The following is a 27,718-nucleotide window of genomic DNA, read 5'->3' as shown; positions in this document are numbered from 1 at the left end:
AGATTGCATCATATACTTTTATACATAGTAAATGTAGCCTTGCCGTGTGACAAAAAGTAAAAAGTAGTATGTGCATAGACTAGAACCAGCTATTACGAGTAGAAAATAAACTATTATCTGACGTGCGTGGAAAAAGTGCATTAAGACGAAAGTTGTCCTGTTCGGTGAATTGTAGAACAAAAAATAGCAAAACGGTGAGGAGAAAGTTTCTGTAGATTCGCTTGGCTGATCGCGAAAAAGATGTAGAAGACATTCTATATTTTCATATTTATATCGTTACTGTAACACAGGATTATCTATCCATGCATTAATAATATTAAAAGAATTGAATTTTTTAATACAAAAATAATTGTTTATGAGGCGTTGCTCTGTTTATTTATCTGCTCATCTATTTTGTTAGATTTTATAACGGAAAGAGGAAATATGATACATATTGTCGTGCGTGGAAAGTGGGGTCACCAGTCATCAGTAGCAATGTATTTTGAAATAATATATTATAATTTCAGCTCATAAGAGCAGAGCAATTGCATTGAAACAAAAACAAAAAAACTTATTTTATAGATTCTATAACAAATAATTGGCTACATAACATAAAATTAAAAATAGAATGTTCGACTGGACAAGAAATATTGAGGGCAACAATTAAACTAATACAATTATAAATAACAACAGCTAGAATTTTCAAAAATTGCAAAATAGAGTCTCCAAGGACATAATACCCACTAAGAATAAGTGATTCATTTTACCAGGTCAGAAATCAAAGCAAAATTTCCATTTAAAATAAAATAGAATTTATTATTTACGAGCATTCAAATACTTAACACACACAATTACACACTAAACGAGGATGATATGATTTCAAGATGATATCAGGATCCCGATGCGGGACATATGAATATCAGTGATCATTTATGGCTTCTTATCGTCGTCTTTATACCAATCCTCACTGTAACAAATACAAATTATTTTAAACGAATTTTCCTCCCAATCTGTAACCAAAAAACAAGCAACATCAATTCGTACCAGCCGGGAACATTCTCTGGGGCGTCGCATCTCTGCTGCTCCTCGTTATAAACAGTACCATCGCTGCAGCCCTGTTCACGCGGAGTCACGCCATTAAGACAGACATAGAATTTCTGACAGTCCTCTGGATGAGCGAATTTCGGATGATCCACAACCATTCCTCTAGTGTCAACCTGGCTCTCCTTCGGGCACTCAAATCCATCTTTCAACTTCTTATCCACCACTCCACATCCCTAAACGAACCAAATCGCAAAACAGTTTGTCTTTCAGTCTCCAACACGAGACTCACGCCTAACAGGCTATCATTATACCTTCCACGTTCACGATTCTCGACATCTAATTCCGCGTAATCGCCGGCAGTGTTAATTAGTCAATTTGCAAACTAATAATTACCAGCCGGACGATCGATCAATTATTTGACGGGGTCTAATTGTTGCGATTACAATCCATTGGCGCGGAAAGCGTCTCAATCGAGTGACAATGATCCGGAATTAACATCAGCTAGCTGCGATACGCATTGCGTAATTGGGAGATCGAGTGATGATAATAATAATATGCGCGTGTGTTAGGTGAGGTTTACCTCGCGACCAGCGCTGTCTGGCCAGACACAGGTTCCACTGTACTCGTCGAAGTGCAGGCCCGTGGTGCACGTGATCTCAATGGCCTCGCCGTCTATGCAGTTGTAGAAGACGTTGCAGACGGATGGTTCTGGATGGGCGAAGAAGCCATTCCTTCGTGGGCATTTCTTCGTCGGTTGCGGTGGCTCTGCGGGCAGGAAAAATGTGAGGGGAATTGGAACCACTTTCGCTGTCGATCGCCGCTCTGGCGTTTTATGTCAAGGACATTAACCGCAAAAGACAATGACACTTGTATCGTGTCAAACTGGCGAATCTCGGTTCTATTCTGGGGAGTATGTTTCTAACATTTGATACAAGCGTTTCTTGCTGGAAGCGTGGAAAACGAGAAATTTCTCAAGGATTATAGTTTGATACTTTTGCGTAGAACTGTGGTGGAGGAGATTTGAAATGGATTTGATAGGAATAATAATATGCTAAGAATGAGCTTATAGGGAGGGACTGTTTTTAGGATTAAGTGATGTAATAATAGCTCATTTTGTCAGATTGGTTAAGTATAGGAAATCAAAGCTCATTTGCTGTAAATAATTTTAAGCCATATAGTATGCAGTGAACATAATTTACTCGTAAGGAAGTGTTGCATATGTATTTTACATTTACACATAGTATAACAATTGGAGTTATTGTGTAAATTAAGGGAAACATGAATTTCCTCCTTGAACAACCAAATTTGAGAGATACAATACATAATGTTTATTTTTTTAATCGTGTTGGAATATGCTTTTAATGCATATTTATAAGTGATTCTGATCTTTTCATTTGGTAGTATCCAAAGAAATAGTATTTTAAAAATATTTAACAGAAACTACATAAATTGAAACAGGAATTACTACAATACTATAAGAATATAGCAAAATTATAGAAATTATCTAATTTAGTGTAAATATAGTACAATAGTGTTACCTAAATATATTATTGTGCTAAAATAGTCCCAAAATTTAGGTACTAATACTACTTTCTTAAATTTCATATAAATATCTGTTTCCAAGTAATACTTATTCCGAAATTAGCTCTTCTAAGGTACTTGCTTGTCTGTCGTTAAAAATAAGTATTAATATAAATATGTAAAAATACACAACAAAATTGAAAATAGGTACACATTTGTTTTAAATAACTACAAGTTAAATATATCAAGAAATTCATAACAAGGAAACACTGGATTTTAAATATTATTTACTTAAATGAACAGGTAATATTTCACAGACATTCTACCTGGGATCTTCTATATCAGTTGAAAAAAAAAAACAAAAATGTTTGTTTGAATCTTAAATATGAATCTTAAAATTATAGAAAAACAAAGATAATGATAATCTTACGTAGTTCGAGACGTTCCCCGCAGTCCACATTAAAAACGTGGTCGCATTTATTAACTTTGCGATTCAGAGGATCGAAAACGAGTCCATCTGGGCAAAGTTTCTCCGTGGCAGACCCATCGACACATTCGTAATATTTGTCACACTGTTTTGGGTCCTCATACTGACCGTCCTTATTCGGGCAATTGAACGCACCCTCTGTAATGGTCATGTTAGATCAAATTTATTTTTTCGAACTAATTTGCAAATTTATTGTTTTTATGTAATGACCAATTTTTTTACAAATTTATAATCTCAATTTCCACGAAGAGGTAAAATTACATTTTGATATTATCCACAAGGCAAGGAAATCCACATTTACACGAAAAATAATAGTTGTTAAATATTTGTGTGGACTATCATATTTTTTAGAGTATCACTTTTAATAGTATAACTTTACCCTGAAACTTTTAAAGGTAGAGATGCAATATTTGTTTATCTTGCTATTGTGCATTCTGTTTGTTATTAAACTCCTAGTAAAATAGGAGTTACTAGGATTTATATATAATACTTAGATTTAGTAAGATTTAATTTAGAAAGGAAGATTTTATTTCTATGTTTGATAACCCTGGAGAAAACGCGTTGTGGATCATAGGTAATCAGAACTGGAACATCCTGTATAATAAACTAATTCATAAAAATACGTTGGTGAAATATAAATTTCAAATGATGAATAGAGAGTAAATTATTTCACTTCTAATTATAATTCGCTGAAAGTGTAAAACATTTGTTTATTTTTTCAAACTTTCTAAATAACACTTTGCATAATCGTAGAAGTAGCAATAGATTACTGGAAACTTTAGAACATAAAATTTTAATGAGTTTAAGTAATATATTTTTGAAAAACACAGGATATAAAAAATAAATAGTTTTAATAGCATAATTGCAATAGATTTCATCGTCACAAAATATACAAGTTATTTCATGCCTTACTTCTGAGATATTATTCTACTTATATTCACAATTTACAATTAGAACCAGTATTCAAATGATTTCGAAATGATTATTACCTAACATAAGTTTTCGAATACTCTTTTTAGTTGAATATTTCACAGAAATCTTAAATACACGTATCCTTTATTAATCCCAATTTCTCCACTATTCCAAATAAAAAAGGTTCCAGAAACCAAAATTAAGTATTATTCAAACCTCTTTAGATATATATTCATCTAGAATAATTACCAAGATAAATTTCTCTTACTCGTATATTTAATCCAAATAGAAACTATCCCCATCCGCATAGTTATTGAAAAAATTATAATTCGACCACAAGCTAACTCATCCACTAAGAATAGAAGTTTAAATTTAATTGAAATACCTGATACAACATTAAACCTCAAATAAAAAGAAGTTCCTCCACTTCTAAAATCCTATTTAAAATTCTTCTTTCTCAAACGTCACATAGCTTTGTTAAAAGTTTCTCCGGCACGATATTTATTTCTCTCAACAATACTCGACGAAATACCGAAAGGAAGAAAAATGTGAAACGAATCCCAGAAATTTCTCCGCGTTACACGCGGCGTTTACTTTGTAAGATACCGGAAATCAATGCAGCGGCTTCGAGAGGCATATAAAGCAGTTATTGGCGCGTGGCGCGATAGCAAAGTCGCGAGGTGGTCGAACCCGCCCAACTTCTCCACCTACTTCTGAAATCCTCCGCTGATCAGCATTGTTTTGCTCCCTTTATGTAATTTATCCGAGCTGAATGCGTTATGGACAGACGATAACCGCGACAGAGGTACTTATGCAACCTCCTGGGCCCAGTAGATCTGACATTTACGCTTTAGAAAGTTTAGCTCCCGACAGCCTCTTATGCACTCTCCCGAGGAAATGAGCACCTTCGGAATGCGCCAGAGAAATAGACGAGCGATTTTTCACAGCGGGATGGACTGCCAGTTTCAGATATTCGAATAGTTATGAAATTTTACCGGTTCTACGCGACGATTACGATACCGGAAATTCTGGCGTGTTTCAGAAGCCGTGGCAGACCGTGCCAAGGAATCGAGAGAAAGTCCCCGAGGTCTGTTCCAGTGAAACCGTTCTTTTTCCTCTCGGTAATTAGCATGCGCCGTTTTTGCTGTCGGACGAAAAAGTGAAGTACAAACGGGAAAAATTCTGTGCACGCGAATGTACGTTTACTTTGTCTATTGAGTAACAACTTATTCATGTACAAATGTTGGGAGAAAGAAATTCTGACCGAGGAGTGAGGATATTTTCAAATTTGAAATTAAACGGCACGGCTGTTTCGTATTTCATAATTAATAAAATGGGAAGTATGAAACTTCCGTTTAACGTTTTAATTAATCGTTTGTAATTTTCAGCCCTTACTCACTGTTAGTGGTTATTATATCCAATTATAACAGATCCATGCAATTAAAATACGATGATCCATATCATACAAGGTTAATCATAAATACAGTTTATTATAATGAAATATTCAGTTCCAAATTTTCGTGGCTAGCAAACTTACGCGTGACGGCCAACGCAGCCAAAAGGATAACAAGGGACGCGATCATCTTTGTCTCCTGGTGTCTAGTCTTTATCAGATGGAAGTGAATCACGCAATCCGATAGGGATTACTCTTGGTCACTGAACACTAGGAGATACAATCGGACAGTAATTTCGATTTTTTGGTCCTCCTTTTGAAATGGTGTCTCCGTCGCGAAACACTGCAGCTCGACAGCACCTCACCACAGGGTATACCCCATTGGTCCCCACTACGTCCGATATTTCTTCCCCACTTTCGCCAGGTTTTCATCGATGGATAACCGTCTAGAATCAAGATTGATCGAAGGTGCCACGCGCTTTTACCCATCTGTCCCTCTTCCCGCCGCGGTTCGACGATTCTTCATCTTCCTCCTCTTCTTCGCGGTGCACTCTCACTTCGACGTCCTTCGCTGTTCTTTACAGAAAAATTCAAATTATGTACCGCGATTCCCCGTAAACGATTGTCACAATCCTTGAACGTTTCGAAATTTAAATTGAGTGATCCTCAGCTGATACAGAATATCGTAAATAAAATGTTTTTTGTGCAGTACGTACTTAAGGAAATAATACGTCAATTGCATGTTTTAATGGAAATTGATGAATTTTATTTTAAAATAAATATTTCAAGTGCAAATAAGTATGATTTCGGAAGAATAAATAGATTATGAAATATTCAAATAATTAAAATATTACTTTTATGGTATTTGCTTATTCGCATATTTCATTTTTGCAATTTTTTGTTTTAAACTTTTCTCTGCTCTAATATTAATTAGAGTTTACCCTTGGTAAAAGGTTTGTTGAAAAATTCACCGTATTCAGAGAAACAATATTTATTTTTATTTTGTTTTAGGCTTGTTGACAATATAGTAAATTAATTGCTATCTATGGTGACTAAGTTACTTATTATATAGACTAATTAACGGGATGTAAAATAAATTTAAATGGAAAAAAATTTTTATTTATCAAAAGTCTACATACTACATACGCCCTGTAAATATGCTATTTACAGTACTTTATAAAATGTAGTATTGGAGTTTCTAATATTAAGTACTAATAGTAGGTTCTTTATTTGTTTCGTATTTATTCGTATTTATTTTCAAAATATTTTCATACCTAAATTTTTTTAAGAATTTAATACCCACATTCTTTTTAAATGTTTAATACCTAAGTTTTTATATATTTATAATTTCAACTAGTAAAGAATTTAATACCTACATTACCATGAAAAACTTTTTAACATTTAAAATATAAAATTATGTTTCTCGCGTGCTAAAAATATCAATTTTAATACAACTGAAAATATATAAAATATATACAAACTTCGGAAATTGTATCACAAATTACAATTTATATTAATTTATAAGTAAAAATAAAAAATAAATAGAAACAGACAGTTTCCTTATAAATTGCATTCTTTAAAGTTCATTTCAGTTGGATAATGCAAGTTTCAGATTATTATCTGTTACGACCATAATTGTTAATTTAAATCTGATATCTACTCATGCAACTCACAATGGGAGATTATTTTCGCGTTAGATCAGCATCGAAATAATTACGAAACGTGTGTTTTTTGATAAGACTTTCATTGTTGTTATATAAAATTGCTCCGAGTCGATAATTACGAAAGCGGGACTAAATTGAATTTATTATCTTGAAAGCATCACACGCCTGACCCACTGTGTTAGATCAAGTAGATTTCGGAAGCGTTTCCCGTGAAATGTGAGGAACTTTCAGGCTTCGATCACTTTCACTGTTCGCGAGAATTTCGCAGGCAATGCGAATCCACTATTCAATTATCAAACGAAGAATATTTGTGTCAGTGTTAAGAACAGAAAACAAGTGAAACTGAGAAAAAACAGTCAATCGAGATATTTTGTTAAATAGTGAAATAAAATATAGGAAACACACACTCTACGAGACACAGTTTTACGAAATTAATATATCACTTAGCAAATTTGCGAAAATTTGTATAACAATTTTGTAGTATTTCCTATTTTAATTTCCATATACATATATTTGCATTATCGAAGATCATTAACCTAACCCAGACCAAAAACTTTCACTTAAGTTTATCGACACCATCGCACAGTCATTGCGATTACGTCTCTACCTGTATCTTATCAAGTTGTAGTATCATTGGTCTTTTCTGGTTTCAAGCTCTGAAAACGGAATAATTTTCTAGCTATAAGAAAATTGTGATCGTATTAAAAAATTTTATTTTTCGGATGGTATTTAATGTGTCAATGAATATTAATGTCTACACATGAATTTAGCCTTAAATCTATGTCTGTTTGGTGTTTTTCCTTCTGCTTTGCCCTCCAGTGGGCTTCGGTTTCGGCGGAGGATTCTCCAAGGCGTCCAATTCCTCGTCAGTTAGTTGTCCTTTGTACCAGTCTTTGCTAAAATTTCAGAATTCACGTTTGCATGATCACAAATTAATACAGAAATGTAGCATCTCCTGTTAGACATAATAAAATTTTATTCTTCATTAATAGTGCACGCAGCTTACCATTCAGGTATCTTCCTGGCCCAGTCACACTTGCCAGTGCGTTCATCGAAGGCTTGTCCCAATTTGCATCCACTTCTCCTGGGTATTTCGCCGTTCACACAAACGTAGAAGTACTGACAATCTTCAGTGTCAGGGTACCGAGGGTGCGTAGCAGCAATAGATTCGTCAACCTTTGGACAAGTGAAGTTGAAAAGCTCCCTAGAGCCACAACCCTTCTTCTGTGCCTCGTCAGGCCAATTGCAAATACCAGTCTTCTCAGAAAAGACTAATCCATCTGGACAGGTGATCATATTGAACTTTCCTTCCACGCAGTAGTAGAATGTGTTGCATATTTGAGGATTCTCGTGAGCGAAGTAGCCGTGCATTCTTGGACAATGTGCTGACGGTTGTGGCTTCTCTGCAATCCGATCATGATAAAATTAAAATTAAAATTAAAATTAAAACAGTATTTTTTATACTAACACCTTCATTTCTTCTTTTTTCTATTCTTAGCTTTAGTTACACACAAATATAAATCTAAGCTTCATGACTCTAAGCTTCAAATAATTGTCTTAATCCGTGTAAGCTCTTTGCTTGTACAGAGTTATAAGCTTATCACAAATAACTATAATATTTATGTTCCTCTTGTCTAAATATAGCTGCAATAATGGGTACAATATTTACTTGTTATATAGGTACTAACAATTCAGTGCAAACAACAAACTTTTAAAGAATAGTAGACATCTCTCTGAAACCAACTTCAGCATACTCACTAGTTTCGTTTTATTAAAGGTAAGACTGAAGAAAAGAAGTTCTCAAAAAAATACTATAATAAAAGACTGTAAAAAATAAAGGATCTCTGTGCTTACGTAGCTTGGGCCTCTTCGAGCAGTCGATGCCAAACGGCAGGTCACACTTTTCGTGTTGAGGACTGAAGTCATTGAAGACAAGACCATCGGGGCACAGCTTCTCAGTGATTTTGCCATCGCGACAGTCGTAATATTTGTCACACTGTTCCGCGTCAGGGAAGTAACCATTGGGTTCGGGACACTGGTCTGAAAGTTCCTCTTCGTCCTCGTACTCCTGCTCCACGGACGCGACCTGCTGCTTTTTCTGCAACGCTGGCAAAGCTGCTTTCCGACGATTCTGCTCGGCTGCCTCTTGTTTCCTCGTTAAGGCGGTGACAGCGCCTAAGAAATAACCGAATTAGTACGACATGACGTTCGGAACATCGTTATCGTCATTCATCATTCCACGGTGAATTATCGTCTTTTTTCCTTGGTAGCAAAAATTTCGTCAACACGATCTCTTGCCACGAAAATACGTGTTCGAAAGTGAACTTTGCTTATCGGTCTTTTTGTCTCGGAGGAAGGTGTGGTTCTGCAATGCGGATGTGTTCGCCGAGAATGACAAATGGATTGAAAAAACGAGTGGAAACAGGAGGAATAAAAACGGTGAATGGCAGGAGAGGGTCAACTGGTTGGGGTATTTCCAAGGCGCCGCGACGTCTTGCGTCCCTGAATAAAACGCCGGTCGACCTCGCGAGCGGAAGAAAGTGAGAAAGTGCTCGACTCCGGTGTGTCTGCTCGGCCAGAACTTAAATGTCGCTTAATCGTTCAAACCTGTTAACTTTCCAACGCTCTATATAGATCTCGACTTCATTTTTGAGGATCAGAGATAGATCTATAAATCGCCATAGAGCTATGTCGCCCTAAGCGGACCAAATCTACTGTTTTTAAGTAACTAAAATGGGTAACATGGTTCAAAGTCGGTGCAAAGAAATTTGGAGAGATTTCTGAAAGCGAAGAAGCTGTTTATTACGAAGAATTAAATATTTTTGTAATTGGAAAGTGATCTAGTTTCAATGGTCAGTTGAGAAGTTCCTAACGATGATTTTCTTTCTAAGCTGTTGTTCATATTGTGAGTCAGCACGTGGTCCGGAGAAATGAAACTTTCTATAGAAGCGTAAGCAGAACTGATTTCTCAATAACAAACGATGGCGCAATTTCTTTCGTGATCAGATACGGTTCGCATGTCTTTATAGACTGCATCAACCAAACTATGAGTGATCATGCGAATTCTAAATAATGAACTACATAGTTTAATAAAATAAAAATAGAAGTTAATAAAAGAGTTTATAAAATGAAACACCAGAAGAACAATAATATTTCTCAAGTTATTGAGACTAAGTCAACAATTGAAACATTAGAAGTAAAGCAACACCCCGTCTCAAGGTCATTTTGTCATTTACTCTCATTCTTATATCATTTAAAATATTCTCAATCGTCGTAAAGAAGTTTCCACGAAGTCACTTTACTTTCACTTGTCATTAAAACGTGTGTTTTGTGCAATATATTTTGAATATATATATATAACTGTAAGCGTCAAATCGATCGTATAATCAGTAATTCTGGTGAGATAGGGAACGTACTCACCGAGACAGAACAGCAGACAAAATACCTCCGTCTTCATCCTGACGGAGGATAGGAATAATAAAAAGAAAGTAAGGTCTTTTCGTTATCTTTTCAGAATCGAGTCACGGTTCTCCGAACGTGAAGGAATTGATGACTAGAGACTACTGGGCCTCATCGAGAGGGTTCCAGGGCCTTATATGCACTCCCCACTTTTCCATCGACGAGGTTACAACACTCGACGACCACGTAGAACTAAAGGAGAACCATTGCTCTTCTGCATACTCGTATCCAACGAACGCTTCGTTAAGGATGCATCGAGTTAACTGTACATCGTGCACGATAGTCGACGTTTCAAGCATTTTTAGGTGCAAAACATTGAGCACGTTGAGATGTTTCGTCAGCAGACAGAATTGCACTTATTCAATGCACTCTGCTTCCCTCATATTTTCTCTTCTTGGCGTTGTGATAGCAGTTTACTTCAAAATGTAAAGACTTGTTCTTGCAATTTCACAGAGTAGCAGTCATTGTGCAATTGTCTTCAAGGATCACTGCTGAACGTTCTATAATAGAAGCCTACTTCTGCACTATGTAGTTCTTCAGATTCTAACTTTAAGGGACTTTAATAACAAGTCTCTCGCTCCCACCATCCTCCAGGATTTTTCCTTATCCACAGCTTCCTGAGTTCATCATAGACCAAAATGATCACAGCATATGGAACACCTGGTAGCCACCACTCGAATTTCAGTGGGTAAGTTCTGAGGATTTCATCCATGTACGGCGCGTAGCAGACTATGCAGGCCACCGCTATCTCAACAAGTATGCCGATATTAAGGACCCAATTATTCATGCCCTGCTGGAAAAGAGAGTTCCGACGAGTTTTACAAATCATGACGTCGGCTGCTTGAACGATCACTATACTGACGAAGAAAGCGGTGTGACAAGTGTATTCAAGAATCTTGCGTTGTTCGTACGTCCATTCTTGGCCAAAACTGTCTTTCAAGTCGTTCACGACGATACTGTCCCACAGAGATCGCAGATCTAGCAGTCTGTCAGGTAGGAAACCGTGTTCGGCCATTACCACGAAATATGTGAAAAAACCTGCACAGGCTTCGATTATACCAATCTGTCCATAAGCCATGAAGATTAATCGACGACTTACGAGATGATCCATGTGAGGTATTCGAGGTTTTCTGAAAAAGAATTTGTATATGAGGACCTCCAGAATCAACGATATAAATACAGATCCCTTGGTGTCATCGTTGTTTCTTTGTTATTTGAGGTTCTTAAAATAATCTTATTAATAATAGTCTCGTCAAACTGGTACCTGAACATGATGTCAGATTCAGACTTCTCATAAGCCAACGAAATAGCAGGCCACATATCTGTGCCAAGATCTATGCACAATACACATATCACGCCTACAGGTAGAGGAATCCCAAGAACGATGAACGCCAAGAAAGGTGTTATCTCTGGGACGTTACTAGCCAAAGTGTACGCGATACTGGACTTCAAGTTGTCAAAGAGTCTTCGACCTTCTTCGATCCCAGTAATTATTGAGGCAAAGTCATCGTTTAGTAAGATCATGTCTGCAACCTCTCTGCTTACGTCTGATCCTGATGTTAATGGAGCAGCCACATTAACGAGTATAACTAAGAAATTTCTTGAAAGCATCTTACCAGGATTAAATAAGTATTATCGATATAGTTAATAAATTCTATAGCGAGTACCTGCTATACCCATAGCGATTCCAATGTCAGCCTTCTTCAATGCTGGCGAATCATTAACTCCATCGCCAGTGACCGCGGTAATCAAGTGCAGTCGTTGACAACTCTCAACAATCTGAAGCTTTTGCACAGGAGATGTCCTCGCAAACACGATCTCAGGATACTTTCTTATGATACCATCGAGTTCTCCCGATTGAAGGTCTCGTAGCTCCATCCCTGTTACCACGATCGAACGTTCCCTCCCGTTCGTGTCAGTGTTGTCATTGTTATCGTTGTCCAAAATATCCTCATCGGTGATGATGCCGACGTATTTTGCGATCGCTTTCGCTGTGTCAGGGTGATCACCAGTCACCATGATCACCTTGATTCCAGCGCAACGACACTTGTACACTGCGTCTGGTACTGTTGGCCTCGGGGGATCCATCATCGAGATCAAGCCGATCTAACAATACAGGTTGTATAGTGTTTACTTAACTGAATTTATAGCGTATTTCCGTGATGATTTATCATGATGCTAATCACGACTGTGTTTGCTGATTACATTATTTTACTGGCTAAGAGAATTGTCCAAACTGTTTCAACAAGGATTCTTCAGGGTATACACAATAATCTTAATTACAAACAAAACTCTTTTCTAAGTATTTTATAGTTATTTTCTTCCTTTTTGTAACATCTGTTGAAAAGTTTTGATGGTGTCATTTGAAATTATTTATAATTGTGTAATTTTTTAAATATACTAACCGAGAGTTAACTCTATTAATGTATGTAGAAATTTATTAAACTTAATATTATCGGTTATCAGCAAATTTCTCGACAGACCCTTTTAAGAATATATAATGTATTCAGTGTATTGAATAAAACACTAATATGTTAAATGAATATAGAAAGAAGAGTGCTACATATGGACATAGAGTAATCTTTCGTAAAATAAGAAGGTAAAACGTTAAAGCAAATTTGCTTCGTAAATAGTTTTGTTTTAGAGCAAAACAATTTTGAAACTGAAGTACCTGTACATGTTATGCATTTACATTATTTTTCTTGTACTTACCCACTTATTTCCTTTTGTATAGTTCTAGGCTTCATATTTGTTACAGAATCTGACAATATAAATCGTAGTTTTTTAAAATTTTTTACATAAAAAATATAATAATTCGTCTGCCAATAAAAAACACATACTGAAACCAAAGAAACTTCTGAAGTCACTTATCTAGCAATATTACACGAGCAGCTCTATATATTTAATTACTTTAAAGTCATTTCACTAGAAAACCGAAGTCCTTTGAAGAAACAACATATTTCAAGTTTCCACTTTATTTTTCAATGAAAAATTACTCCACATTCACCTTGTAACACTTTTCTTCTCTCCACTTAGCTCACGTTTATAAATGATAGCCCACTTTTAAATGAGTTAACAATTCCGGCTCATCAATTATTCACACGTTTCTTTTGCAAGTCTCAAAAATAGAGAACTCGGAATAAAGTGGCCTCTCGTATTTCCAATCACAAGAAATTCGTAAGAATATAAAAGAACGTCACTGCACTGTTATTTTTACGTTATTTTTATATGAAGAAAATTACTAGTCTCAAATTGCGGAGAGGAAAGTTCGGAGGGTCCTCCTTAAAGACGTAACCAAGCGGGAAAGCAGCCACAGGGAGATCAAGATCAGCAAAACCGAGTACCCGTTCGCCATTGTTCGCAAGAATATAACAAGATTCCGTATAAGCATTCTTGATCTGATCATTCAGCTCTCTGGTCTCGTTACCGAACGCTACTGTGGAGCATCGTTCCAATACTTTTTCGGGTGCTCCCTTAAAAGACACGAAATGCTTCCTAGCGCACAAGTGCACGTTAGCTTGAAACTTATCCGTGGAATTGAATGGTATTTCAAATACCTAAACCGAAAAAAGGAATAAAAGATATTATTTTAGAGGACTTGTCAACATGTTTAGATACTGGAAAGTTTTTTTAAGTAAGAAAATACTGGCTTTAAAACTGCTCGATTCATAAGCCTAGATGCTAGCATGTGTTAGCACCAAGCAATAAGAACTTAGGTACAAGTTGAGGGTAACAAATGCATTACTACTAGTTATAAATTCTGAAACTTATTCGTCACATGTTTGCAGATACAAGCTGCTGCAGCAACGGACAGATATGTTACCAAAAGTTGCGAACTCGTTGAATATGTACAGGATATTTAATAACATGTCCGATGCATTTAAATGAATGAAATGTATTAAAAAATGGAGAAGGTTGTGCACCAGTTGAAATTTTTCTGGAATTACAATCATTTTTGTATTTCGATAATCCTTAATAACAAAGTGAGTTATATTTATAGCACAACTGTGCTTAATAACTCCTTGATCTGTCTCGTCCCAAAGTCGAAAAGGATCACCTTGGCTATCTAATTTCAAATACATTAGTAGTTATGCATTATTAGAGTGCAAACTAATAAAATTGGAATACGATATAACTTAAGAAGAAAATCAAATAGCACACATATTCATATAACATTTTCCATCACTTTTGAGTGTTTGGTTGCCCGCTAAAGGGACTATCATGCACTTTGTTTGTAACGCCTTATGTATTAGGTCATCCCATAAATAATACTGCTTCCTATTTTACATTTTAATTCAAGAAAATAAGAATGTTTCTAATAAGAACCTAAACAATTATCTAACAGGTAGAAAATGATGATAGAATATAATCATTCTATTTTCTTGAATTAAAATGTAAAATAGGAAGCAGCATTCTATCGAATATTAATTCGATGGAGCAGTGACTAAAAATAATTACGAGATGATTTAATACTTAGGGATTGTAATTCGACCTGGATACAGTGTTGAAAGTATTTCCATACCTTCTTACAATTTTTTCTATAGGCGTCTACACCTCCTCTTACAAGAACCTCCATACATTTTAGCAAAGCAGCGTCAGAGGCATCTCCTAAAATTTTTCTTTTGCTAATGGGCGGCACTGGCACATCTTGATCTAGGGGCGCCCATTCGGCTCGATTACACAGACTAGCAACTTTGGCTAAATTATTAAATCCAGGATTTTTTAAATATTTTCTCCACGTATCGGAAGCCATCACCTCGCGTAGTTCACCGTTGTACCACATATGTCGAACCTAAGACAGTGAATTTTATGATTACGAAGTTGTCCTAGCCAAAGGGTTGCAAATTGTTTTCTTCGAGACTACTCCAATTTGTATTTCACTTAGGTATTACCTACTTACTGTTAATTATACTGTGTAATATTAATAGGATATTACTACCAAATGAAAGGAGGCACTCTAAATTTTCTTTTAATGAAATAACACAGAAGTGTCTCTATTTTGCAGGTATCTGTTTTTAACTCTACCAAAATTGATCCAAAATATTTTCTTTTGTATCAAATTAAAAATATACAACAAAAATGATCCAGAAAGGAATGGTCAAATACTGGTAACTATCTACCTTCCTATCTAATCAATCTTATCAAGAACCAATCGGACTAATTACCACAATCGACTAATCAATATGTCTAAACAGACATAAATTGTGTGTATAAAAACTGTTATACTACCACTGAATATTATTACTCTCAGATCGCCTTTCTAAATGTGAAATAAAAATTGCATCACTATTTTTAACACTCCCAAGAAAATTTTAATAGCTCCATTGGAACTCTCAGTATCTTCACAAATGTTGTTGCACAAAAATAGCGTGAGAATAGGGTGAAAAGAATTTAACAAATCCCAAAAATCCCAGATTTGCACGCGCAAATAAAATAATTAAAGAAAAGCGTCTGCCAATAACAAAGCGTGTTTACCGTCATTTTGTTCTGAGTGAGCGTTCCTGTTTTGTCGCTGCAAATAACAGCAGTGCATCCTAATGTCTCAATAGCTTCGAGATGTTTCACCAGACAATTTTTGCTTGCCATTCTCTTAGCCGTTAGAGTGAGGCTGACCGTCATCGTTGCTATTAAGCCTTCTGGCACGTTCGCCACTATAATACCGATCAGAAACACGATCGAATCGATCCAGTCGTAACCCATGGCGATGGAAAGAGTGAAGAAGAGGAATCCAAGGAAAATCGCCCAGGACGATATTATTTTCATGAAACGATTTATTTCGCGGGAAAGCGGCGTCGGTCTCGGCATCAATTTAGACGTCAGTTTAGCAACTCGGCCCATCACGGTTTGATCGCCACAAGCAACTACTACTCCTTTCCCGCTTCCTGTTGTGTGTAAACGAAACTTTGAGAAACGTTGCAGGAAAAGCTTGAGAAATCGTAGGAAATGCTTGGGAAACGATAGGAAACTGGCTGCATTCATTTCAGCGTTGTTGATTACCTTCTACTATGTCAGTGGAAAAAAAGACCATATTCTTAGCTTCGATGATGCTAGTCGTTGGATGAACGTTGGCGGTTCTCAGGAGTGGAATCGATTCTCCAGTTATTGAAGCGTTATCGACCTTGAGACCTTGGTTAATAGTAATTGTGCCGTAAGTTAATTTGAAAGGGATAAAATATGGTTATTAAGCTTTCAAACTTACGTACTGTAATTACCCTATAAGATTAAATAGTAAGTGAAATCGTAAAATGAAATAAAATTTACTCCATTACTAATTTTAATTATTTAAATGAGTAAGAATATGTAATATACTTAGTCAATTTTTATATATGTGACTCTAATCGAATTCGTTACCAGGAGTGAGCATAACAAATAAATAATTAAAAATTATAGACAAATTTAGGACTCATATTTCGTCGTGCTCGTTGTATTCTTCAGCCAATTTAAAATCAGTAATAAAAGTTTACAAAAGCTTTATGAGTTCACTTCTTCAATATATTTCTGTCCCTAATAATTAAATAATATTATGTCTGCTCCACTGTCAAATTTTCTATATTTTCCACAGTTTTATAAATTTATAATGTGTTTATTGACGTTTACAATAAACTGCACGTACATGAAATGAAATTTTGTTAAATTTAATATATGTATCTTTGCTACACCTGACAAACAGTGAAACACATAATAATAGACATCTTTTGACACTTCCTAATATTAACCTGCTCACGGGCTAGCATTGAATAAGAAATATAGTATAATATAATAAATACAATTATTGCAAGTCCTTGCAGTGATTATTCAGAAGAATTCTATTCTAAATTCAGTTAATTTACATAATCTATCACTCGAATGTTTTAACACTGTAAATTGTACTTACAAGACGCAAAATAAACGCGACATCTCGAGCGCCAACGAAGAGAAAGGCGGGGACTTTTTTATTGAGAAATAAGAAAGTTACGGCTGCAACTATAGCGATACGAATTTACCTTGACATTCCAGGATCCTAATGTCAGCGGGTACTCGGTCACCGGTTTCCAAAAGGACAATGTCCCCAACTACCAATTCAGCCACGCAAAGTTCCTTCTTCTCGCTATCCCTCAGGACTTTCGTCTTTTGTGGCAACATCTGCTGAAACGATTCCATAATACGAGAACTTTTCGATTCTTGATAATGACTGAACATGGCCGTGATTAAGATCAAAGCAATCAGCACGATACCGAGCCCCAAATGTTCGTTGGAAGCCTCACCGAGGGTCTCGTGTTCGAGGATGTAATTGCAGAAACATAGCAGAGCACCCAGCTAGAAAAACAATGATTAATAATTTTATAGATATGTTACAGGATTATTGTCTTATTATATGGTTGTTATTATATTTCAACATTTTATAAAGCAAATGAATTTTCTTTCTGTGCATTTTTACGTGCATCTTTGAGAGATAAAGGTGCGGACATGTACTACAGTCCAAAAATGTGGAAACAGCTATATTTTTTAGTCACATTAATATTACTTTGTTAATAGGTTGTAAGTTAACTGTTTATAAAGAACTTGATTACATACTCTGATCAATTGGTAGAAAAAATTTCCTTTTTTAATTACAACTGAAGTTGTCAAAAATTCTTTACTTCGTAGAGTTTTGCACAGATATATGCATGTTTTAAATTATTTTTTCTTTTGTAGAAAAGACGTTAGAAGTGAATAGTAGGTGTAGAATCATTATATCTATGTATACTATTTGTTACCATTTTGATAGTTTGGAGATTACTAAAAAAAGTGCTCGTTTTGATGAGGTAAAAGTTTAATAAGAACAAGTGTTTTTGTTACCCCTCAACAACAACAAGTGTTTTCGTCCCTCCAATATTACTAAATAAGACCAACCAAGAAAAGATCAAAATATAGAAGCTTCAAACATAATACGCTTTTTGTTGCATCAAAGTTGAGTGGATATTAACAAACTTGTGAAATTTTAAAGTTTGACAATTTTTTATTACTATTCAGTGATGCAATAAAATTTGCCAGTAATGTAATGTAGAATATCCATTTAAGTATCTAATAAATACACTCTATAATTCGATAAAGAAACAGAGAGAGGAAAGAAGTAGAAGTTATGAACGATTTAATTTGTTCATTCTTAAATGAATATTGCAATCTTGTTTCTTAAGCTTTTAAGTTCTGACGATTTTATAGAACGTACCTGGAACTCTTCTATAGCATAAAACGTTTAACAAATATCATTTATTAAAATTCGCAAAGATTTCGTATGTTTATATTATGTACCCAGATGAGCATAGAGAATCCTCCAAAGCATCGACGCAAGAACTTTAGACTGCTGGAAGTCTTTTTTGGCGGCGTCAATGCATTCAGGCCACTTTTGTTTAAACGATCACGCGCAGCAGTTGTAGATAAACCTCGTACTGCATCAGTTCTTAAGCTTTGCAATAAATCGTTCACTGGTTGGACGTGAACGTCTGTTTCGATATCACGACGTAGAGATTCTAGATTACTAGTGGTGTGCCTTCGCCTTTGCTTGCTGAAACATTGAAATATTTTCCAGCCGTGGAAGCAACTTATCAATCTGTTCATGACATCCCTTTGGTAAATGAAATTTCAGAAAAAATATGTTCTTTCATATAAAAATATTAAATAACCAAAATACGTATTCGATAGTAAAATTCTGTCGATATACTGTCGCACGAATTTTCGAGCTGGATTATGTATCACACTTCAGATGTATTCGTATTAAATGCTTTGCAATGATATTTATTCGTAAATCATTTTATTTATATTGCTCATAAATAATGCGAACCAAACTTAGGGGAAACTTATTTCGAATACAAAACAGAAAATAATGTTTAAAATAATACATTGCTGAAACTACTTTATGACTTTTATTTTAATGTTAACGTAGAAATTGTAACTTCGCTCTATGTTAAGATCAAATAAATCATTTGAAAATAATTTTCTATTTAATAAGCTGTTTCAAATAAATTAATAGGAGATGTTTTGAATGTACCTGAAATAAATATGTAATACCACCCTTCACAGAACTCATAAAATTAGAAATTAACTGTTAAGATTGTTTTAGGTCACATTTATACAAACATGTATAGTATACGAAGAAAAATCAATTCATTAATAAATTGAAATACTGACATAATTTAAAGAAAATCATTAAATGTAATAAATGTGATATTATCCGAAAACTATATTCATGATCAAATTCTTTAATTTGAGAAATATTAAAGTCTGATGCAAACTAATATTCTAGTATTAATTTAACACGATTAAAAATTATTTTTAGAAGTGCCAAAAATTGAGAAAATCACTTTAAATAAACTTGGTTTAAAATAGATTGTCAATTTATAGTGATATAAATATTTAATTAAAAAAGTTCTTTGCATTTATTCAGGGTATTATTTATCTGCAAACAATTCTTTATAAAAATCTGGGAGGATGGGATTCAATTGAAGAGGAGATATATTCTTTATTGGTTTCCTTATCGGATTACAAGAAAGGAGGAGAATAATTGAAGAATATTCTTTATTTTTGAATTTTATTCAATATAAAATAATCTTTTCTTTAATTATTCATTAAAGTACACTGAAGAAAATGATGTACAGAATAAATTAAAATTTTACTGGTACTTATTTAAATATTATTTATTGTTGATGAATTGTAATTTTATACAAAATATATTAATTATTTACAAATAATGTTTTTATTTATTAAAATAATATTTTATTCGTTAAACCTTTCATTCCGCGTACACATTAAATCACTCTCATCGCGAAAGGATCTAATAATACAAAATCATTTATTCTAAAATTAATTTTCTCTATTTTGATAATTTGTATTTTATGAAGAACTATTATAATTCTATGATATTCTATAAATAACTATAATTTCATAAATATTATATGCATAAATATATGTATAATAGGTACGAACAAAATGAATAAGAATTATAAAATAAATTCCAATCTAAATTGCTTTATTATTTCTAATCCATTAATTGTATTTTATATAAAACTTAAGTAGATGATTAGAAACATAATTATCAATTTTAATTAATTATTACAAGAAAGAAGACTAAAAGAACATAATCTATTGTCCATTTAAATAATAATTTTCAAATAACGTCTACGACTACTTTGCATATAAATAAATAATCAAAATCAATGAGTATAACACAATCAAATTTATTTCTGTAACGACAAACTAACTGTCCCCATCAAATAAAATTACATTATACTCTATAAAAAGAAAAAATCGCTTGATAATGTCCGATGGCGCCACAGTCGCATCAGGAAGAATCACCCTACTTTACCCACGCAGAATTTAGCTGTCCCAAGAGAAAGAAGAGACCAGCAGCGCTGGTGTGCAAATGCCGAAGCTGAACGATCCTCGAAACTCGAGAGACGCCACGCAGAGGAAACGAGTTCTCGGACCGCCATAATAGCGCCATAGCGGTGTGTACCTCGTCCCGCTCGTTCGTCGTCCGTAACGCGACGCTTACCGACGCTCGGCGTTGTTTTTTAGAATTCTGATTAATGAGCGATACATTCTTGTCGCAATTGTTTTCACGGTGCGCTAAAACCCGGATACACGACGCGGAAGAGGTGTTGGGGGGGCAGAACGACGTGAGAGACGCGTGAGTGCGTGTCTTCGTGGGTGTCTGAACGGACGGTAGGCAGGAAAACATGGAGAACAGGCCGGCGCCGCTTCGTTCCAGACGAGTCTGTCGATTTTGCCTGACGGAATCGGAGCCGCTCAGCTTCATCTATGAAAGGGATCACAGCAAACCGTTTCAAGTGCCGCTTACCCTGCAGATCATGTCGTGCGTCGCCATCGAGGTAATTATTCTCTACGAAAAACGGCATCGACCGTCGCCGATCCACTCTCCTCTCTATACCTTTCGTACAATACTTCTCGAGCAGACACGCTTTCGCGTGTTAGCACTACCTGCGCGTATCTTTCTGTCTCGTGCTTCGGTGCTGTTGGCCTTTGTTAATTTGTTTTGTTATCATCGATGCTTTTTATCGAATAAAATGAATACATACTGTGCCAATAGACAGCAAGCGGTTTGGGTAACGTAGGTTCCGCGATTACCGGCCGAGTTGCGCTCGTACCATTTCTAAGCGTGAATAATTTTCATTCGACTATTGCGATAAATTATTTATAAATACGGTGCCCCGTTACAGGCAAGTGACTGGCGATTATGAGTAGAAAGATTGAGATGCATTTTTGTTTAAGTACGGTTGACGTGATGTGGCATCGATAACAGTGAATGCTGCGATGGTAAAATATGTAGTTTCTATTTTTTCTTATCATGATAGCTGCTGCCTGCTACTCGTATTAATGAATGTAGAGTATAAATTATTTTGCAGAATATTGTATTTATTGACTTATTTTATTAGGTCATTCTATGATATCTTAACATAACGTATTTGGCGGGAAAACTATGTGTATGCAACTATTAAATGCAATATTTTTATTTTCAGTATGGATATAAAATGAAATATTTAAAGTAATTTAAATTTAAACGTCGAACTCGTAAAGAATATTAATTCTTCGAACGTTATGACAAAATGTAAACAAGAGGGTGCAGAATTTTATATAAAATTTTCTGTATTTTAATGTTCTGTGTATATCTTATCTTATATAAGTAACACTTGTGGTTATAAAACAAAATAGTGTACACATTCAGTAAATCTATATTCGTAAAAAATTTGTAACTCAGTTGAAAGTTCAAATATAAAATTGTGTCTTCTCATCAAGTTCTGAGTTAGTTACAGTTGACGTAAAATTATATAATTTGATAAGATAGCATATGTATATAATCAAACAGTATCAAAATGTAAACAAACTTAAAAGTCCTATTTAGACACAAGTATCATTGTTTTATAAGAACTCTGCAGCAACAAAATTTAGATTTGTTTCTTTTCAAGTAGACCTTAGTTCTAAACAAATGAAGATTATCAGATCATCAGAGAAATTATCAGCTGTGAATGTGTGAATGAAAGAAGAAGGTGAATGAAAACAATTGTTAGATTTATGTAATATAAATTTAGGTAATTTTATTTTGAAATTATGAATATCTTTTAAAAATTTCAATGAGTGTATCGATTAAGTTAATGTAACACTTATGTATTGTGTTTAAGGTGTATGCAGCAGATGGAATGCCACAAATGATATGCAATATGTGCCGCTGGAACCTTGATCGCTCGTACAAGTTTAAACTTCAGTGCAAAAAAGCAGATGAGGCCCTGCGAGCTTATCCATTGTCTGGTGTGTTGCCAAGACCATTTCCACCAATTCCTAATGATCCTCCAGAAACAAATAATAAACGACTTCTAGAACAGAAACCTCAAAATGAGACAGCAAAAAAGCCTAGAGTTGATAATGGTGATAGAGAAAGACGTGAAACACGAGAACGAGAGAGAGAAAGGGAAAGGGAAAGAGAAAGAGAAAGGGAAAGGGACAGAGAAAGGGATAGGGAAAGGGATAGAGAGAGGGAAAGAGAAAGAGATAGAGAAAGGGACAGAGAAAGAGATAGAGATAGAGATCGAGAAAGAGAGAGAGACAGAGATAGACCAGTGGAGAAGCAAAGAGAAAAGGAAGATCAACATGACTTTTACGAAGAAGAACAAGATGCTGGCAGTGAAGGAGATCAAGATACAACTAGCATGAAAGAAGAACGAAAATTGGAACCAGGTGAGATAAGAGTACATGCTTGTGATCAGTGTGATCGAACATTCCCCCTGCGTCAGGCTCTTGCTCTTCATATTCAAAGAGCTCATCGTGATCGTAACTACAAATGCACTGAATGTGATCGTATGTTCTTTTCTAAATATGATCTTGGAAAACATATGACAACTCATTCAGAAGAAAAGCCTTTCTCCTGCCCAATTTGTAACAAACAGTTTTCAAGAGCGAATTTATTACAACGTCATGAAAAAGTTCATAGAGGTGAATTACGGTATGGATGTCAACATTGTGATCGTGAATTCTTTACAACTGAAGAATTAGAAAAACACGAGGATTCTGTGCACAAGAAAGAAAAACCTTTCCAATGTAATATTTGCAACAAACGTTTTACGTATAAACAGGGTTTAGAACGTCATGAAGTTTTACATAACGAAGATAAAACTTTTGTTTGTGAGTATTGCAAGGAAGCATTCCGTACGAGTACAAAGTTAGCTCGTCACCTAACTACTCATGCTGGACATAGACCATATTTATGCAAACTTTGTCCTCGTTCCTTCCTCTTGTCCCACCATTTAACTAGACATATGCGAACACATTCTGTAGAAAAACGTCATGTTTGTGAAGATTGTGGTAAAGCATTCAAGCGTAAAGAGAGCTTGGAGGTACATCAGTTAACGCACACAAAACGCACAGGTATGGGACTAACTTGTGATGTCTGTCAGGAGTCTTGCAGAAATAGAGCAGATTATGTTACTCATATAAAGCAGCATATTGAGGCAGGCGAAAAAATGGGACCAGATGGATTACAACCAGACAATAAAACAAAATTGGATCTAGATTCTGATGAAGAAGAAGAAGAAGAACCATATTCAGATGGAGATGATGATTACGAACCACCACCATATATTATAAAGAAACTTCCACAACCAAATAAACCATCAGAGAGTGATGAAGAACATGATAGATCAGAGAAAGAAGAAAATCAAAAAGAGCAAGTAGTATATGTCAGACGTAAAGATGGAAATATGATTAAAAAGACAATTAAGACTCTAATGCCCATTCAACGTAGAGATGTACAAGATACAAAATCGAGTCCTCCTAGCAATCAGTCTCAATCTAATGTAAAAACTCCACAACCTAAGCAAAATGAGGAATCTTCGAAGTCTTCCCGCGTGGATGAAACAGAAGCACAGGTTCAAAAGATTGTAGCATCTGTGTTTAAAGAACATAAAATTCCATTAAAACATCAAAATGTTACTCAAGAACAAGGTAAAGAAACACCAACTTCTACTAATCAAACTAAATCACAACAAGCACAGAGTAGTTTACAAAATCAAGCTTCTACAAAAGATGACAAAGCAGAAATACCTGCTCAAGTCAGTAACACACCAAAAGCTGTAAATACAATCAAAGTAATAAAAAGAATTGTTGTAAGGAAACCCAGTGGGACTACTGAAACTACAACTACACCTGTAACAAAAGAAGGAGACTCGACGAGTACGTCCACACAAGCAAGTAGTACAGGGCATAAAGTTACAAAAAGAGTAATTGTTCGTAGAATTATTCGACAAGGTGATACTACAAGGGAACTCATTATGAATCCTGATGGCACAATAATAGATCCAGCGGAACTAGCAAAATTACCGACGGGTAACGTTGTGAAAAGAGTAGTTGTGAAAAAGCCCCTTGATAAACATTCAAACCTTGTCCAAGCTGTCTTACAGTCATCGACAGAGCAACGACAACCTTCGAACACGGCAAAAAGTACTGATACTATATTAAGTGAATCTCCAAAATTTGAACTAAAAACGTCTCAGTCTACAATTGCATCGTCATCGACAACGAAAACGCCTGTAACAACAGTTCAAAAAACTGTATTAGGAGGAGATCAAGAGACTAAGGAAAAATTAGAACAGCTGGAGAAAAGAGTAGAACAACAACGTTTAAAAATCAAAGAATTAGAAGCACGCAATCAACAAGAGTATGAACCTATGGAAGAATTATCGCCAGAACGTCATGATGAATCCGAAGATGAACAGCAATTACCATTGAAGAGAGTATTTGTAAAGAAAAAGCAAAGTATGTATGATGAAGAACAAGAATATAACGATAATGATGTGACAACAACAACTCCTGTAACATCAACCCCTATGACAGCGGCACCTATAACCACAACAACTACAACAACTCCTGTAATGATAGCAAAGGAAGACGTTCAACCTGAACCAGAAAAAGGAACAGAAAAGACTGAATTAGAGAAAAAACAAATCGAAAATATACAAAAAGAACCTCCTATAACACCAAAGTCAACGCCTACGATTAGAAGGGAAGGTAAGCAGCCATTGATAACTAGCTCCAAAGTTTATGGAAACAAGAAAATTATAGTTGTAAAAACAGAAGAAACATCAGAAGTAGAAGAAATGAGTCGAGAATTATGTAGTATATTAGATTCAGCTGAATCTGTTGTCAAAATGCAGGAGACTGTTTTAAGTAATCTTACTCAGATATCTTCTATTGGAGAAACTTCTCAGAAAACAGATGATAAACAAAAATCAGATACTAGTAACATAGATGATGAATCAATGAAAGATGATTCCGTTGCTGAAACTAGTTCTCAGTCCCAAGACATAAATATTAAATTGGAAGAACCTATTTCAATGGATGTAGAGGAAGAACCAAACATAAAAGTAGAAGAAATGGCGGAAGAACACTCTATTGAACAATCTGAACAAAATACAAGTTTGGCTTTAGATGAACAAGATCTTTCAGAATCTGCAGATATTTTTGAACCCTCAGAAAATGTGTTAGATGTTCAAAAAAGTCAGCTGAGTGATTCTGTAATAGAACTTGATCATACTAATCATACAATCAGCTTAAATGATACTAACGACAGTCAAGATAGTCTCGAAGATAAACTTCAACAAATGGAAGGGTAAAAGTCTTCCTCAGAAAAAGTAAAATGTAAGGAATACATTGAATATTTCTATTAAGTAAAGCTTTGGTTTTAAAACCTACAAGCTGATTCAATCGATCTTATACATTTGATCACAATTTTATACAACTCAGACCCGATCTCGATGCATTTCAGACAAACACGAATAGACACTTTGAATGTTTTACTCCTAAACTCATTGAATAATCATGAATTCAAGATAATCTATATCTTCTTACTGTATTGCATATAAACTTTCTCATGTGTCTTATATTTTCCTGTGTGACAATGTAGAATTATACTTACGATGATAACTATCACTATCAATGAAGTATAAAAACAAGGTGGTGCCTATCAATAAATATTTCGCATTAGAAACTCTGTCTTTTTTGAATATTAAAAGACTCATTAATGTCATTAAAATGACATGGAATTTGTTATTTCTACTGTTACAAGAATATAAGATAGAGATATTACAACATGATACAAGATCAACAAGTTTGTAGACTTAGACACTTGTTTTATGTATTTGACTTATTGTCTAGTATAAATGCATGTGAGTGTCAAACACAAGACAATTGTACATACATCGGAGGTTAAACTTTATTTTGAATATTCCTTCGTTTCGATTACTGACAAAATTTTCATAGAATATATTATTATTAAATTCCATTTTTGTTTTCGCATTTTTATTGAAAATATTATTGGGAAGACGAAACGTACTTTAAAGAATTTAAATGTATTGTAATACTTAATAATAATACTGCGAGACTAGAATGGAACTGGTATATAGAATACTTGATATTCTATAAACATTTGAAGCTATGTATCAAATACAAATTATGGTGTGTAAATGTAAAATCAAAGGTGTTGCTTATTTTCCAGGAAAACCTTTCACCTACACAATACAAATAATGCACACTGATATACTTTCGTATAAAACATTTACATTTTATTTCGGATGATAGGATGTAGCACATATTTAAGCATACATTTTATGCGTATTAATAACGCATCGATATGTAAACATGATTACATATGTAATATTTTTGTTGTACTTTCATGTACAATTTATTCGAACAAAATGTGTATGTAACTTGTAAGTTTATAAATATAATAGGTACAAAATACAACACACTGAATAATATTGAATGGTTAATGTTAACCCATTAGTAACCACATATAAATATTAAATACTAAAAGCATGTTATTTTCTATAATTTATCAGAACACCCAAGAGTGTTACATTTCGATGAGCTGTAAATGTAACTTAAAATATAAAAAAGTAATACCGATAGATAAATGATAATTAATACAAAGTAATTATAATTTGTCAAGTACACTTATTTTCATTAAAAAATCACAAATTTTGCCTATTTTAAATTGCAAATAATGAAAAATGTTAATTTTGTTAATTTATCGACAGATTCTTGAATACATTATCCACAGCCGATTCTACTTTGTTCATGTCCAAGAAATGTATTGTTCGTAGGTGACGTAAGATGTCGACAGCATCAAATTTTTTGCATCAGACTCGATCTTTGGTAAAATTAATTTAATGCAAAATGAAGACAATGAGTTCTAAAATTAACTTCAAAATCTTAGTGCACAAAGAATGCATATTT

General features: G+C 34.6%; 4 protein-coding genes across 4 annotated transcripts; 1 reads left to right on the top strand and 3 right to left on the bottom strand.

Moving 5' to 3' along the window:
* Nucleotides 1–626: 626 nt before the first annotated feature.
* Nucleotides 627–5,526, bottom strand: LOC143177736 (protein obstructor-E). Its single transcript, XM_076375850.1, has 5 exons — nt 5,481–5,526; nt 2,975–3,169; nt 1,604–1,788; nt 1,024–1,256; nt 627–946 (listed from the first exon to the last, which is right to left on the bottom strand). Exons 1-5 carry the CDS (start codon nt 5,524–5,526, stop codon nt 910–912), a joined length of 696 nt encoding a protein of 231 aa, XP_076231965.1. The 3' UTR covers nt 627–909.
* A 2,170-nt stretch (nt 5,527–7,696) lies between these two features.
* Nucleotides 7,697–10,561, bottom strand: Cpap3-b (cuticular protein analogous to peritrophins 3-B). The gene is made up of 4 exons (XM_076375849.1): nt 10,421–10,561; nt 8,855–9,175; nt 8,007–8,403; nt 7,697–7,896 (listed from the first exon to the last, which is right to left on the bottom strand). The coding sequence occupies exons 1-4, from the start codon at nt 10,455–10,457 to the stop codon at nt 7,779–7,781; spliced, it is 873 nt and encodes a 290-aa protein (XP_076231964.1). The 5' UTR covers nt 10,458–10,561; the 3' UTR covers nt 7,697–7,778.
* Nucleotides 10,562–11,018: 457 nt separating this feature from the next.
* LOC143178330 (sodium/potassium-transporting ATPase subunit alpha) lies at nt 11,019–21,450 on the bottom strand. Its single transcript, XM_076376894.1, has 10 exons — nt 20,974–21,450; nt 18,731–18,956; nt 17,443–17,755; nt 16,457–16,585; nt 15,935–16,341; nt 14,982–15,251; nt 13,702–14,016; nt 12,127–12,565; nt 11,724–12,012; nt 11,019–11,589 (listed from the first exon to the last, which is right to left on the bottom strand). Exons 1-10 carry the CDS (start codon nt 21,231–21,233, stop codon nt 11,019–11,021), a joined length of 3,219 nt encoding a protein of 1,072 aa, XP_076233009.1. The 5' UTR covers nt 21,234–21,450.
* Nucleotides 21,451–21,652: 202 nt separating this feature from the next.
* LOC143178329 (uncharacterized) lies at nt 21,653–27,368 on the top strand. The gene is made up of 2 exons (XM_076376893.1): nt 21,653–21,751; nt 22,615–27,368. Exons 1-2 carry the CDS (start codon nt 21,749–21,751, stop codon nt 26,095–26,097), a joined length of 3,486 nt encoding a protein of 1,161 aa, XP_076233008.1. The 5' UTR covers nt 21,653–21,748; the 3' UTR covers nt 26,098–27,368.
* The last annotated feature ends 350 nt before the right edge of the window (nt 27,369–27,718 follow it).

Source organism: Calliopsis andreniformis, chromosome 4, assembly GCF_051401765.1.
Source record: "Calliopsis andreniformis isolate RMS-2024a chromosome 4, iyCalAndr_principal, whole genome shotgun sequence".
In the NCBI taxonomy this organism is placed as follows: domain Eukaryota; kingdom Metazoa; phylum Arthropoda; class Insecta; order Hymenoptera; family Andrenidae; genus Calliopsis; species Calliopsis andreniformis.
This window is presented reverse-complemented; position numbering and strand designations above follow the sequence as displayed.